The sequence below is a fragment of the Dendrobates tinctorius genome, unplaced genomic scaffold (assembly GCF_039654945.1).
Source record: "Dendrobates tinctorius isolate UK_male_01 unplaced genomic scaffold, ASM3965494v1 ptg000028l, whole genome shotgun sequence".
NCBI classification, from domain to species: Eukaryota; Metazoa; Chordata; class Amphibia; order Anura; family Dendrobatidae; genus Dendrobates; species Dendrobates tinctorius.
In genome coordinates this window covers 81,919,888-81,936,862 of record NW_027361696.1, presented here as the reverse complement: position 1 = coordinate 81,936,862, position 16,975 = coordinate 81,919,888, and the positions used below count along the sequence as shown (strand labels likewise).

The following is a 16,975-nucleotide window of genomic DNA, read 5'->3' as shown; positions in this document are numbered from 1 at the left end:
CAGTAGTTTATACTTGGTCTGTCGGGACGTGTATTCTATGTGGTTTAGGGATGAGGCATCAGGTTTCACTGCTTTTGCGAACGAGATATTATTAAATAAATGACTATTGGTACAGAACTGAATATAAGAAATCTGCATTGTAGGGGAAGGAAACTGTCGCGGGTTCTCAATTTTTTTGGAGAAACACTGCCTCCTACTGGTCAAAAGTGCGATAATTCATGGATTATTATGAGCTAAGAAAATGAATTGCTATTCTAATTACCTTTTTCTCTACTATTATTGTGTGCAGTGCATGGTCTCTTCTTACCTATTATTAAAAAATACTATGATCTCAAGAACACTGGGATTTTTATTTTATTCTAATTTTTTAATGAGACTGTCCCCATTGGGGCTCACAATCTATCAATATGTCTTTTGAATGTGGGAGGAAACTGGAGAACTTGAAGGAAACCCACCAAAACATGGGGAGAATGTACAAACACCTTTTGTTGTGGATTTGAACCCAGGACCCCAGCGCTGCAAGCAAACCGTTCTAACCACTGAGCCACTGCTCTTTTGCCCAAGTTACTGGCCACCACTGCAATTTGTAAGCAGTGGCTGATCTAAGTAAGGAGCGCAGCGCTTACAAGCTCTTTGCTATAGAGCTTCCGAGCGCTAAGCAGGCTGGATCTCTGAATCTGGACCCTGAGCTCCCTGGACGGCTGCAGCATTTGAGGGCACAGTGCCGGCCGTGGCATGGTTGTGCCATTAAAGTGGCAATCATCAGGAGATCACCGTTCCCCGACAAGCAAGAGGCTTGGAAAGTGGTGTACTCTTGTTGAACAAAGATGATACAACTTTTTAATATGTTTGTGGACTTGAAGCATTTCCCCCATTCTCCGTTCTCTAAATATTGGGCTAGTTCTAAATAACCAGTCCCCATATCTTTTCCAGGTTGTATGCCAACTATCATGAAAAGGTTATGGCCTTTAGTCTCACGGCATGGACTGAGACAAGAGCATAAAGTCTGGAGATGGCTTTTACCTATTTTGTTTTTGTTGTGGATTTTTTATTTTTGCTATTTTGGCACATACTATGTAAACCTGGTTTTATAATGTGTTTTTTTAATCTAATTTATTTTTTGCTTACAGACCGTTCTCCTTTTTCTGGGTACATACATAATTGCGGCTCAGGGTGGTGAGTATAATTTTACTATCTGTGTTGTGTCATGGTGACATGTACCTTTTCATGGAATTTTTGTTTTTCTCAGCTTTTGTTTTATAATGGGAATGTGTCATCAGAACATTGACTTTTATTTAAATCAGGTTTTTATGCTAAATATATTTAAAAAAAAAACTTAAAGCCCTGATTTGTGTTTTTTCTTCTTTTTTTTTCCTCTTATGGTGTTTGATGACTTTTATCTTGCCAAATACATTAAAATAGTGCACGCTCTTCATTAATTTGCGCAAAAAGTAAGAATGGGTGTTTTATTTTTCCCGCTACCTTATCATTTTTTGTAATTTGGGAATATGTGAACTCAATGTTGTTCCCTCTGCATATAATTGAGTGCAGAAGTGGGACCTCGATCAAGCACCGGAACAGAAACTTATAGGACTGTTAAATTGAAGACACGTTGGCAGCGGCATAATCTGATTCTCCTCAATTTCCCAATGAATTTCTGTGAAATGTCATTAACCCCTTACTAACACATCACACACTGGGCATATCATATGCCAACACCCTCAATTTGATGCGGGCACGCAAGCAGAGAACACATCTTTGCCAGCAGATGATGGCTGTGATAACCCGCCATCATCTGCCAATAAGAGCTTCAGGTGGATCGGAGCTCTGCGTGCAGCCATTAACATGTTAAATGCAGCTGCAGGGGGGCACACTGTTTTAAATGTCTATTCACTTGACCATGATGTGATCATGGTATGCCAATGTGTTGCCATGACCGTCGGGGGTCTGCTGAAGACCCCAAAGCCTGTCATGACGGTACTCCGGTGAAAGCCAACACATGCCTGGCATTCATAGGAGACCATGATTTTTCTATAAAACGGCAATGCTGTGGATTTGCTGTGTTGTATAGTACAAGTGATCAGATGATCGCAGGGATAAGTCCACTGAGACGACTAATGAATACAGCAAATAGTTTTTTTAAAAAATGTTCTAATCACCCCATTTTCCCTATTAAAAATGAAGAAATAATTTAAAAAAATACACGTATTTAGTATCGCTGCGTTTGTAAAAGTCTGATCTATCAAAATATAAAGTGAATTAATCCAATTGGAAAAATCACCACAACAACAAAAACATTAAAAGAGGTGATCAAAATATCATATCTACCCTAAAATGAAATCAATTAAAAACATTAGCTCTGGGCACACAAAATAAGCTCTAACACAGCTCAATCTTCCAAAAATTTAATTTTTTTTAGCTGATTATCATGAGTAATATTTCTTAATTATTTTAAAGCCCTCCTCCTCCTATCAACATTTGTATCCCCTTAATATGTTGCACTCATCATATTATATAGCTCTGTGTACTTACAATTGCTCATTTTGCTTTTCAACCCAGATAATTCTCTTTTCATTAGGTCTATGATATCAGGTGATTAAAATTTGAGGAGCTGAATCCTTCTAAGCTCTATGTAGAAACAGGAGGTCAGTTTTCCCTGTATGAGTCACTGCAAAACTCCCTGGGAGGGGGAGGAGGGAGCAGCTGGGTCAGGAGGTGAAGAGGGGAATGATGCAGGGACAAGAGACATCCTGTTTCTACATGGAGCAGAGAAAAGAGAACAATTATCTGGGTAGAAAGGTAAAATGAGCAATTGTAAGTACACAGTGCTATAGAATATGATGACTGCAATATATAAAGAGGATCAAAACTTTGATGGGAGTGATTGTTTAAGCCTAGAAGAAAGATGAGGGGAGGCATATCTGTATTAACTCCATGCTGACCCAAGCTGCACTGATCTTGGAGCAATTTGACAGCTTGCGGAAGCATGTCTAAACAAGATGCTATGAATATGGCTTTGCAGGTAATTGGACTGTTCCAGCTTCTAAAGGGAACAACTCTGATTTCAAGTTGATAAGAAAATATATTTATATATTAATTTAATTCATATATTATTTATCTTTTCTCATTTTTAGCCCCACTTGACGTTACAAATGTGACTGCAGTTACCGTCACTGAACACTCGATCACGATTTCTTGGACCAACTCTACTAGTGCGAATATTACTGACTACAGAGTAATTGTCAATAATGGTACATCAAACATAGAAAATCGGACTGGTATAGCGTCTCCATATACAGCAGATGGTTTAGTCCCTGGACTCACCTATACAATAACAATCTATACCATCGATCACACTGGCACCAGCAGCCCTGGAACCATCAAGAATGCTACAACACGTAAGTGGGGTATTTCAGTATTTAGGCCAGGGAAGTCCTGGTCTAATATCATTTCTAGAGTATAGTATGTTTTGTCACAATGTTGTGCCAGAGGACTGATCATGAGTTACCAGTTGGAAAAATACATGTTTTTAGCTTTTATTTCTATAGGCAAGGCAGAATATAGAATGGTCAGGCACCTGATCAAATTAGCTGGTAGGGGGCGCACCACATATTTATAGGGCTTTTCCAAGCTTCGGCTCCAAGTACCGTCACACTGTCAGGATTTCCGTCTGCCACCAATATATAATCGTATAGCGGTGATCGCATTCTAGATTCTCATGCTTTTCTCCAGTAATAATCTATTGAGCAAAGCGGATGAGTATCTAGTCGGCACATGAATGCCAGTATACATATTGCATATTGGTGGCACGTGACTGCCTGCTGGATCTGACAGTAGATGTGAATCCTGACAGTGTGCTTAGTGCACACTGTCAAGATTAGTCACTCTACAGTCACAATTAGTGACGTCACAAATTTAGCTCAAGCCTTGAAAAGCTCTTTCATTTTATTAAAGGTAAATTCAGCTCACAAAAAAAACACAAATACCAGAAGTCTTTTTCTGTAGAAGTTAATGTGTAGAAATGAATTTGTCATCCTCAATTATGGAGCTCAGCAGGCGCTTGGATTCTTTACGTTGTGGTCTGTGTTTATGTGCGTTTGCATAGACTTACAGAAAGACACATTTGTTTTACAAGGTTGTAGGATCATATTCATGTTCTAGTACTGAAGTATTGATTTATTAAGACCTTTTTCCATATAAAAAGTGTCCAGTTATGGCTCTTATCTAATTTCCACAACTCTGCTGAGTATTTGGGTTTTTATATTTTGTAAAGCGCTATTTATTTAGTACTAACGTTTTATGGTCTTTATTAATGGGATATAGCTCACAGGGCCTGTCTTTAGGCTGCTGTGCATAATTACCCTTTGAACCACACCCCCTTTTAAATACCATAAACTTAGCACTAAACTAAGAGGCCAATATCCCTGGAACCATATGGCAGATTAAAAAAAAAATGTTTAGAACAGAAAAAAAGGTTTTGCACATCGATTATTATTTATTTTTTATTCTAAAACTAAATGACAAATGAAAGACTGACCCCATGTAAATCATCAGGACCCCTCTGCTTCCATTTAAAACAGGAATGCACAGTAGGCTAATTTCAATTTAAAAACAAGAAAAATGGAGAATGACTCAAATGGAGACGTTAAAGATGACCTGTCATCAGCTCTCTCGACCTGCTATTTCTAGTAGTTCTTTGTTTTGTGACAGATGCAAAACTGCACCTCTCTCTAATGGTGCAAAGAGGCAGATAGCATTGGGCAAAGAATGTAAAAACAGAAAATGGATAACATGCTGAGAACGAGGCCTTATTTTTAAATCCCCCGAACACTCCAGGGGTCTCCACCTGTCGCATGTTGTGCCTCAGTAATGCAACCACTGCAGCCAATCATTATGTGCCGTATATGTCAGCATTACCGCTTGCTTACTTTCAGAGGTTGGGAATGAGGAACAGGTCTAAGACATCTTAGGCAAGTTTCACACTAGCGCTACCAGGCGCAGCGCACGGCCGCCGCTAAGCTCCGCCCCAGCCGCGCCCCTTCTGGTCAGCTCCTCCTCTGATCGCATGACGCTGCACACTATCTGCCCTTTTGGCACTGCGCCAAACGCACTGTGTTGCATTTTTGTGCGCTCAGTGCAGCGCCTAAAGGGTGGATGTGCCAGCAAAAGTGTGCCAGCGCACGACCAGCATTCCCAGCGCTAAATATAGGGTACACTGATCGCATGCAGCATCATGCGATCAGAGGAGGAGTTGACCGGAGGGGGTGCGGCCAGGGGTGGAGTTTAGCGGCGGCCGTGCGCTGCGCCCGGTAACATTAGTGTGAAACTAGCCTTACAGCTGAGTGTTTGCTATAAATGTGTCACAGGATTGTCTAGACTGGACATAAGTGCACATAGTTTTTTACCTGTTCAATGCATTAGGGCAGATAAAAAATCTACAGTTCAGCCTGTTAAGGCCCCGTCACACTAAGCGATGCACGAGCGATCCCGACAGCGATATGACACGGTCAGGATCGCTGGTGCATCGCTAAGTGGTTGCTAGTGAGCTGCCACACAGGCAGATCTAACCAGCGACACAGCAGCGGTCGTTACTTACCTGTCAGACGCGGCGATGAAGACGTCCTCCCACCCGCTTCCACGTGTCGCTCGTCGGCGCCAGCAGGAAGCCCAGCAGGAAGCGGCTGACGAGAAACTGCCCAGGACATTCACGCGCGATCAGCGATAACCAGCGGGGGAGCCGGTCGGAGGTAAGTATCACGTATAGAGATATCGCTGCTGCGTCACAAAATCAGTGACGCTTTAGCGATATTGCTAGCGATATCGCTTAGTGTGACGGGACCTTTACTTCAAGAGAATCTGTCACCGGGTTTTTGACACCTAATCTGAGAGCAGCATAATGTAGAGACAGAGACCCTGATTCCAGTGATGTATCACTTACTGGGATGTTTGCTTTAGTTTTGATAAAATGACTGTTTTATCAGCAGGGGATTATCACTAGAGAACTAATAAACCTATCGCCATGTAATCCTCTATATTTATGAACTCTGTATAACCCCGCCTCTCACCACTGATTGGCCGCTTTCTGTGTACACTGTCCATAGGCAGAAATCTGCCAATCAGTGCTGTGGGCAGGGTTATAAGGAGCTCAGCATTCAGAGAGAACTGCTAGATCTGCAGCAGATAACACAGTGATTTTCATTATAAAAGAAGCCTGGTAAGTGATACATTGCTGGAATCAGGGCCTCTGCTCCTACATCATGCTGCTCTCAGATGGAGTAGAAAAACCTAGTGTCCGATTCCTTTTAAGAAATTGCCTAGATTAGAAGGATTGGGTGATCTATGTGGTCCCTTAAAAGCAGGACTCCTGCAGCCCCCAGCAGACCGCATTGAGTGAAATATCTTTTATTGTTATTCAGTATTTTCTCCCAAATCTTTAAACAGAGTCTGGAATGACAATATGAACAGAACCCAAGTGGGTTTTTATCTTCTGGGTGTAACCACCAAGGTTTCAGTGCACAGATGGGAGCCTCTTTCATTAGTTTTTTCATACATGTATAATTAAATGGCAATCGCTGGCTTAATATGATGCTAATTGTAGTAGCGTTGTACAAATTGCGCTGATATGTTCAGTACGCTGCATCTACTACTGATGATGATAACATTGTCCTCATGGATATAGATGATCTGATAACCTGTGTCTCCTTTTTGTTCCCCTTAGGGCCCTCCAGTGTCTCTGCTTTCCACGTCACTACTGTAGAAACGAATCAAATGACTCTCAGCTGGACCATCCCTAGTGATGTTAATAAAAACACCTATTCGTACTCCATAAACACACAACCGGGCAACTCCGATTCTACCAGTAACGGCAGCTTCACTGTGATAACTGGACTCTTGCCGGGGACCAATTACACTTTCACCATCTTCACTTTGACCCAAGATGGAGTGAAAAGCCAAAACTCTCAGCAGACAGCAAATACAACAAGTAAGTTGATCATAAGATTCTGCATCACATTCTCTGTATAAGTACAGTTCCACAAGAGCTGCCAGCATATAGTTTATTACCTCGAAGACCAGAGTTCTCAGCAGTGTTGGAAGCTGATTTCCCTGATTCATTAAGATGCACTCACCTCTTCATGAATCAGCAGTGTCTGAGGAGTGGCGTGTGTCTTGTTGCACCTTCCCGCAAATCCTACTCCAGTCAGTGACTGGAATAAGATGTCCGCCACAGCTCCTCCTGAATTAGATGAGCTGTGGTGTTGCGCCTCCCCGTCCTCCCAATTTTTAGCAAAACTGTCATCAAAACGCCAAAGTCCCATTTCTTTTTTTTTTTTTGGCGCAAAAATATTTGTGACATTTCAAAGATATTTACTCCAGAGTTTTGGTGTAAACACTTTGATTGAATCAGGGTCTATATCCATGAAGGCAAATTAACAATGTAACCTGCTCCAGTTGTGCTATTAACACAAATACATAAACCAGTGATTGAGCGAGGTTTTTTTTTTTTTCATGACACATTGTGCTATATGTTGTGGTAAATTCAGGGCTATGTGGTTATTTATGAAAATATCTGAAATTTGCACAAAATTGCAATTTTCAAACTTTAATTATAACCTTAAATCAGATAGTCATACCATACTAGTTTTTAAGTAATATTCACCATAGGCCTACCTTTCATTGGCATCATGCTTTAGACGTAAATTTTCTTTAGGATGTCAGGAGGTTTATGTTTGATCTGATATACAGTGGGGCAAAAAAGTATTTAGTCAGTCAGCAATAGTGCAAGTTCCACCACTTAAAAAGATGAGAGGCGTCTGTAATTTACATCATAGGTAGACCTCAACTATGGGAGACAAACTGAGAAAAAAAATCCAGAAAATCACATTGTCTGTTTTTTTTTCATTTTATTTGCATATTATGGTGGAAAATAAGTATTTGGTCAGAAACAAAATTTCATCTCAATACTTTGTGATATAATAATAATACTTTATTTTTTATATAGCGCTAACATATTCCGCAGCGCTTTACAGTTTGCACATATTTTCATCACTGTCCCTGATGGGGCTCACAATCTAAATTCCCTATCAGTATGTTTTTTGGAGTGTGGGAGGAAACCGGAGTGCCCGGAGGAAACCCACGCAAACAAGGGGAGAACATACAAACTCCTTGCAGATGTTGTCCTTGGTGGGATTCGAACCCAGGACTCCAGCGCTGCAAGGCTGCAGTGCTAACCACTGAGCCACCGTGCTGCCCATATATATATCCTTTGATATATGATATATCCTTTGTTGGCAATGACAGAGGTCAAACGTTTTCTGTAAGTCTTCACAAGGTTGCCACACACTGTTATTGGTATGTTGGCCCATTCCTCCATGCAGATCTCCTCTAGAGCAGTGATGTTTTTGGCTTTTCGCTTGGCAACACAGACTTTCAACTCCCTCCAAAGGTTTTCTATAGGGTTGAGATCTGGAGACTGGCTAGGCCTCTCCAGGACCTTGAAATGCTTCTTACGAAGCCACTCCTTCGTTGCCCTGGCGGTGTGCTTTGGATCATTGTCATGTTGAGAGACCCAGCCACGTTTCATCTTCAATGCCCTTGCTGATGGAAGGAGGTTTGCACTCAAAATCTCACGATACATGGCCCCATTCATTCTTTCATGTACCCGGATCAGTCGTCCTGGCCCCTTTGCAGAGAAACAGCCCTAAAGCATGATGTTTCCACCACCATGCTTTACAGTAGGTATGGTGTTTGATGGATGCAACTCAGTATTCTTTTTCTTCCAAACACGACAAGTTGTGTTTCTACCAAACAGTTCCAGTTTGGTTTCATCAGACCATAGGACATTCTCCCAAAACTCCTCTGGATCATCCAAATGCTCTCTAGCAAACTTCAGACGGGCCCGGACATGTACAGGCTTAAGCAGTGGGACACGTCTGGCACTGCAGGATCTGAGTCCATGGTGGCGTAGTGTGTTACTTATGGTAGGCCTTGTTACATTGGTCCCAGCTCTCTGCAGTTCATTCACTAGGTCCCCCCGCGTGGTTCTGGGATTTTTGCTCACCGTTCTTGTGATAATTCTGACCCCACGGGGTGGGATTTTGCGTGGAGCACCAGATCGAGGGAGATTATCAGTGGTCTTGTATGTCTTCCATTTTCTAATTATTGCTCCCACAGTTGATTTCTTCACTCCAAGCTGGTTGGCTATTGCAGATTCAGTCTTCCCAGCCTGGTGCAGGGCTACAATTTTGTTTCTGGTGTCCTTTGACAGCTCTTTGGTCTTCACCATAGTGGAGTTTGGAGTCAGACTGTTTGAGGGTGTGCACAGGTGTCTTTTTATACTGATAACAAGTTTAAACAGGTGCCATTACTACAGGTAATGAATGGAGGAAAGAGGAGACTCTTAAAGAAGAAGTTACAGGTCTGTGAGAGCCAGAAATCTTGATTGCTTGTTTCTGACCAAATACTTATTTTCCACCATAATATGCAAATAAAATGAAAAAAAAACAGACAATGTGATTTTCTGGATTTTTTTTTCTCAGTTTGTCTCCCATAGTTGAGGTCTACCTATGATATAAATTACAGACGCCTCTCATCTTTTTAAGTGGTGGAACTTGCACTATTGCTGACTGACTAAATACTTTTTTGCCCCACTGTGTGTGTGTGTGTGTATATATATATATATATATATATATATATATATATATATATATATATATATATATATATATATATATTATATTATAATATATAATTTTTTTTTTTCTATAAAATGTTCTTTCAATCTCATCTTTTCAGTTTTGCAAAGAGTAATAGGAGAAAAAAAAATCAGTTTCCTTCCACAAAAAGTTATTTAGGTATACCGGTAATTCTCCAATAAAAAAAAGAGATGTGTATCATTTTTGGAATCATTCTAAAAATTAACAATTTTTTTTTTTAGCCCAAAAAACATACTTGTTAAATAAGAACAGTTAAAAGTACACACTATATTAACAGGGTATACTCGCAATAGGCGAAAATACACATTGCTACTGGGTCCTATGGATTAATAACCACTACAATTCCAGCATGTAAAAAATAAATGCCTAATACAGCGCCATAAGGCAATAGGGATCAAAAAATAACAATCCTTAATGCATCTGAAAATACCAAATAACGTTCCCAAGTGCATAAAATGTGTAGAAAAAAAAGCAGTAATCAGAGTTAAATACAACGATCAGCATTAAAAGATGGAACTAAATAGACAAGGATAGCTGTTGCTGGACTTGGACTTGGTGGAACAGGAACAGTAAATAGGTGTAAAATCCCATGTGTATCGCCAACACAAGTTGCTGTTTTTTTTTTTTCTGCATATTTTTTGTACTTAAATAGGACTTGCCATCAGGTCTAAAGTGACCAGTTTTTGCTCTTTTTCTATTCCTGCTGTTGTTTTTTTTATTTTTTATTTTTAAATCCACCATACAGTTCCAGAGACACGGGCATTTTTATTTAGTACGAAGTTTGGTGGTCAGGATCCTCTGGGGCGTGTCTTTAGGCTAAGTGTCAGAGAAACTCAGTTTATTTTAAAGATCATACAAATGAGCACTAAATAAAAAGGCAGATATCTCTGGAACCATAAAGCAGATTTACAAAAAATAAAATAAAAAAAAAACAATACTCGGGGAGCAACGGGAATAAAATAAGAGTATAAACAGGTCACTTTTATAGTGGTCAATTTGGTTATCTGTTAATTCTTATGACCAAGACTGCTGTATTGTGTGTTCATACTGTGGTGGTTATGACAGTCCATCTGACTACGTTGACCCTCATGTAAATATTGTCCTGCTTTACGTACAGATTGTGTACATAGATTTCAATATTGAAATACATTTAAGAACTTTGATTTGCAATGAAAAATCTGACTATTTTTAATTTATATTGTCTCTTCCAAGAACCCTCAGCTGTCACAAACTTGGTAGTAGCTTCTACATCTGTGAATTCTGTGATCCTCAAGTGGAATTCCTCCTCTGACTCCAGTAGCGTCACTTATACCTATACTGTGGAGGGTGGACCCACCAGTCAGCCAGGTATAAAGGCAAACACCATAGAGATCAAGAACCTGGCCCCAGGAATGAACTACAACTTCACAGTCTTTGCAGTTACCCCCAATGGAGTTTCCAGCGCTGCATCTAACATTGCGAGTGCGACAACGCGTAAGTTCACGGCTATATATCTTGACACTTTTTCTAGACACGGTTTTAAGGTCAACACTTTAAAAGAGTAAAACAGACTCCATCATCTGTCTGTTCTAGTGAAGACCTAGGTTGGTTTACGGTGGATATATGGAGTCATTTGTAGAGGTTAACGAGGAATTCAAAACTGGGGATGTCCTTTTAGATGCAGTGTAGGTTTTTGAAGATATTTGTCTAATTTATTAAATAAAAATGTATCTTGCCCCTTAAACATTCTACAACCAACTTCAAAAATCAACTTTTTCCATTTATAACAGTTTTGCGATGACCTGTTTCTCATTTTAGGTGAAAAAACCTTGTTTTAGTAACAGATCTGTAAAAAGTATTGTTATGAAAAAGACCATTGGCGCCAAACATGAATTAAACCTCATAAATAAGTTGGGAATATTCAGTAGTGGATATACGGCTTAAGCAACCGCCGTTGATAATAGTTCTTGATTATCATTACCCGTACGTGAAATTCAACAGACCTCAACAGAATGTTAGCTGAACAGCTACATAAGATGGGCAGCCAATGCCACTGAAATTGATAGGTTTGGGCAACTTAAGTTTAATGTTTTATAGCCTCCCACATTACATTTTAAATAGGTGTTGGCTGAATGATGGTTTTGCCTATTGTTAAGGCCTCTTTCACATATCCGGCTTTTGTAATCCGGCACGATGCGGCAACATTTTTAATAACCGGATCCAGCACCTGATCCGGTTTTGTCCCATAAGGTTATGCGTCGTGTCCGGTTGTTGCCGGACATGGCAAAAATTAGCCGTCCGGCATCTGCAAAAAACATTCTCTGCAACGTTTTTTGTCAGCGCCGGACCGGCTTTTTCCACAGCGCATGCCCGGACTCTGTGAATGTTAACCCCACAAGTGCCCGGCGAGAGAGAGAGATCTCTCTCTGTCACCCGGACACTTGGGAGGGATCTCTCTCGCCGGGCACTTGTGGGGTTAACACTCACAGTGTCTGGGCGAGAGAGAGATATTCTCCGCCTGGACACTGAGTGTTAACCCCACATGTCTCTCTCTCTCTCTCCAGCCCCCTCCCCTCTCCTCTCCTCTCCCCTCCCCTCCCTTTCAGCGGCTGCCTCTGTCCACCGGTGTATATGTTCCTCCTGCGGCTCCTTTAAATCATGTCCGAGCCGTATCAGACGCCGCATACACATCCGGTGTCACGGCTGCAGGCCGGATCCGGCGGCCCGGCTTTTCGCCGCACGCCACCGGACCCCACACATTGGATGTGTGAAAGTAGCCTAAGATGGCTGGAATTTTGCTAGACTCTCCCATACAAAGGAGTGCTTGTACTGCCAATCTTTACAAGAGATCCACTGCCAGAGCAAAAATGACTGTCAATCCAAGTTTGGACATGCTAGATCATTCTCTCCTCTACACATTACAATATCAGCTGAAACCTTTGATATCAGGAGTCCAACCGACCTTAGTCTATCTATGGTCTTATGGCCATCAGAACATTGGTTGTAATTTTAACATTACAATTTACGAGAATTCGGCTCAAGGTTAGACTTCCAATAATAGAACAGAAAAAGAACAAGTGGGGTTGGAAGTTCTACAGCAATATATTTTTCATGTTTTATAATAATCACATAACAATTTCAACTACATCTGCCAGTGAGAAACTTTTATGACCTCAAGAAAAAGGAGATAAATTTCCATTTCTAAATTTGTATCCTTAGAACCTTCTCCAGTCACAGGGTTAACGGTATCTTCTGTATCAAGCAGTTCTGTGACTCTTATGTGGACACCCTCCAATGACACAATATTACTGGTATAAAGACAAACACAGCAGACATAATGAGACTAAGCCCGGGAATGGAGTATAGCTTCATCATCTATGCAGTCACCATGAATGGGATTTCTAGCAAACCATCTAACGAAATTGACAATTCATATAAGAATGTCCATATAGCTCCACAGGTTGCATTCAGTTAGTAATCAGTAACCAGGCCTATGCTATACTCTCTGTGTCTTTCTTCTGGAAGTCTCTAGAACAGGGGGAGACTTAGTGCCTGTGATGACATTCTGAGCCCACCCCAACCATATAGACACAGAAATGCTGATTCGACATATAAATCACAAGTAAGCAGCCACCCATACAGGAGAGAACATGTAAGTGTGTGTGTGTATATATATATATATATATATATATATATATATTATTTACAGCTTTTGTGTGGATTTTGACTTTAGAATCCAAGCAGAACTGGTCCATGTCATCATACCCTAAAAGCTCAAATCTGTTGGAGACAAGTAGGAGTCCTGAAAGTATAGTCTGGACTCTGCATCCATTAGAGAATAGTTGAATATGCCTTCAATATTCCATACATTTCTCAGAAGGTAACTCAGTATAACAAGTAGTGTATCTCTCTGGGTAGGGGGCAGGCAGGGATTTTGAACTAGGTGCAGATGGCAGGGAATGTGTGAAGAGACAATGTGGTCATGGTGGCTGGGAATGTGTGAACAGGCGGTATGGGCAAGGGGACTGGGAATATGTGAGGAGCCAGTATTATCAGGAGGGGAGATGGAATAGTGATTAGATAGTATGGGCAGGAGGGGCTGGGAAAATATGAGGAGACCATATGAGCAAGGGAGTTGGGAATGTGTGAGCAAGCGGTATGGACAAAATGGTTGATGGAAAAAGTGAGATTGTGTGGGCAGGTGGGGCTGAGAATGTGTGAAGAGACCACTTGGGTGGAATGGGTGGGCGGAATGTGTGAGAAGACAGTATGGGGCGCAGGAGAATGTGATGACAAAGTATGGGTGTGAGGGAGGATGTGCTATGAGATAGTACTGGGAGGAGAAACGCGTGTGTGTGGGGGTAAAATATAAAGACTGGGTAGTATGAGAGGCAGCAGTATCGGGATAGTGTGAGGGCACAGTTTGGAGGGGACAGTATGTAGAAGGGAGGCAGTGTGAGGAGGGAGCACAGTATAGTGATTGGAGAATATGGGAAACACAGTGTGAGGGAAGAGTGTGAAGAGGGGGCCCAGTATGGAAAGGAGAGAGTCTGTGTGGAAGCCTTGTAACATAACATAAGACGAATAGTGTAAGGGTCATATCCTGTGTAGGAAGCACAGTGAGAGGCAATTATTCAGGGCCAGAGCATAGGGCAGATTTTTTTTATTAAGGCGAATTATAAGAACAAGCTGTGGTTGTGAAAACTCATCATGGCATCTGGACAAAAATGGAGAAGAAAAGAATGACAATGAATCCAATCAAAGAGCACATCAACTATAAGGTACCTGGGTGTAAATTTTTATTTGTGATAATAACTGTCTTATCAGTACTGTGGTTCTTGTATGGTCCTCAGTCTGATGACTGCTGGAAACAACAACTTCTGCTATTTCCTTACCATTGTTAAGGACATGCTGTGAGTTGTAGATTTATGTGATACAATTGAATATGGAGCTGACCTGACATTGCGGTTGATCGCAGTACTAACCTTGGTGCTGAATTCCTGTACTGATACTGGTTCTCGTGCTGTATTAATTTACTGATGGTGGTTCTTGTGATGTATTTATGTTCTGATGTTGGTTTTGGTCCTGAACTACTATACTGATGGTGTTTCTGATGCTGTACTAACGTACTGATGGTGGTTCTGGTGATGCATTCATGTACTAATGGTGGTTTGGTGTTGTATTTCTGTACTAATGGTGGTTCTCGTGCTTTATTTCTGTACTAATGGTGACTCGGGGGATATATTCATATTCTCTTATTGGTTCTGATCCTGCACACATGTAACAATCCATAACTTGTCAATATTATATATGGCTGTGTTAATAAGGTATTGTGACAATGATAATTACACCTGAATTTGTTAGGATCATCAATTATAAGGGTCAGCACTGTAGACTGGCAAATCCTAACATTGTTTTATTGTCAGGATTCGGTTCTGCTTGCCAGATCCAGTGGTCATCACATGATCACTTGTGATTATTTCTTTTATCTTTACTTTATTTTTTAATCCTCTGGAGATTAAAACCTGTAATCGTACGATTGCCTATACTGTGCTATATACGTCAATGTCATAGCATTGCTGTATATAGTGAAAATCCAGATTTTCTTTGAAGCTCGGCATGTTGCTGAGCTTCAAAGGAGAACCAAGATGGCGGTGACAGGTGCCTTCAGCATGAGCCCAGCTGTCATGATGACCCATTAGCATCCCACAATCACTTCACATTGTGCTAATGGGATCTGGTGCACTCAATTACTAGCGCACATTAAAGTGGCATCTAAATGGTTGACTCTGTTACAATTACAAGTGCTGTTCATGTTTTTTACGGATAGCACTGTACCTATGATAGTCTTTGGAGTAGTTCACATGTCTGATTTTTTTTATTTTTTCTCTGATTGAGTGGTCCACACAGAAGCATGGAGATGTGTGATATTGGTCTGAGTATGAGATCAAAGTCGCCAATGGATCCATCAAATAAATTGAACAGCACTCAAGACCCTACCTTGTGCTGTCTGTTTTTCACTGACTAATAAGAGAAAATGGAAAAACTGCCATCAGTTTTTTCTTTTCCGTTCAAGAAAAACTGATAAAACTCTGACCAAACTCTGATGGTAAAAGCTGACACTGATCAAACACTGATGACACTGATCATAAACGCATGAAACTTGGACCAATATTTACGTGTATGCAAAAACACTGAAATCTAAATGAAACTTGGAGACAGATCACAGCTATTTAATATAGCCAGTGTCTACCATGTGTGGAGAGAGCTCAGTTCCTGAGTACACCACTGCAATCCCATACATGTACATGATATTGCATGAAGGGGTTAAAGAGTTGGTCTTCTACTTTTATATTAATGACCTATCCCAAAGATAGGACAATACTCAAAGTCCAACATTCCGCATCATCAAGATTTAACTGTTCTCGGTACTGGTTGTGATGGAATGTTAGCATTTGTGGAGCAGAACAGTACATCTCTGTCAACTGTATAGTGCCCACTGCCGGGTACTGCAGATCTTCTCCTATTCCAATGAAAAGAATGTCAGCAATATAAAAGGAATTAAAACTCTTTATTGTCCACTTCTTCTGACCACAAAAATATGTATAAAGTGCTCTCAGTGAGCGAAATAAAATAGGAATCTTGTGGGTATGATACCTTTTAATGGCTAACAAAATATAGTGAATGATGTTACAAAGCAAGCTTTCGAGACTGCTTACGTCTATTCATCAGGCTGATATAACAAAATATTTGAAGATACCTTATTTATATACAGTAAAAAGCACAGGCGTGGTATGATAGTGGACATTTCAATAAACACTGAGCTTAAAGAGAGAATCCTTAATTATGAAATGTTTGGCCATAGGTAAATGGGTTTTTTTTGTCTGTAAAACCCATTTACCTGTGGCCAAACATTTCTGTGGTCCAGGACACAACATAGACAATATGAATGTTGTCATTTTAAAAGACAATTTCAAATCACAGAAACATCGTAGGGTGTGGGAATACAAATTCATTACAATCTTTGATTCTGTTCACACAGGACTCAATTTTTAGTTTTCATGAGGATTTATGGTCCACTACCAAATCTGAGCTATTTCCTCCAAAAACAATGAAGGCACCACCAGCCCTTTGATCTCACATGTATTTGGGGTCCATAAAACTTTCACACCACTTATCTAATCTTACCTAATTAAGGATTCTCTCTTTAAGCTCAGTGTTTTTTTATTGAAATGTCCATGTATCACACCATGCCTGTGCTTTTTACTGTATATAATTAGGTT

At 40.6% G+C, this 16,975-nt stretch overlaps 1 protein-coding gene across 3 annotated transcripts in view; it reads left to right on the top strand.

Moving 5' to 3' along the window:
• The window catches only part of PTPRH (protein tyrosine phosphatase receptor type H), a 307,023-nt gene that overhangs the window by 133,396 nt on the left and 156,652 nt on the right, over window positions 1-16,975 (top strand). For all 3 annotated transcript variants that reach the window (XM_073571084.1, XM_073571082.1, XM_073571083.1), the window contains exons 2-5: window positions 1,131-1,176; window positions 3,135-3,398; window positions 6,719-6,982; window positions 10,926-11,186. In XM_073571084.1, coding sequence (XP_073427185.1) covers window positions 1,131-1,176; window positions 3,135-3,398; window positions 6,719-6,982; window positions 10,926-11,186 — 835 coding nt within the window. The remainder of the gene's footprint in view (window positions 1-1,130; window positions 1,177-3,134; window positions 3,399-6,718; window positions 6,983-10,925; window positions 11,187-16,975) is intronic.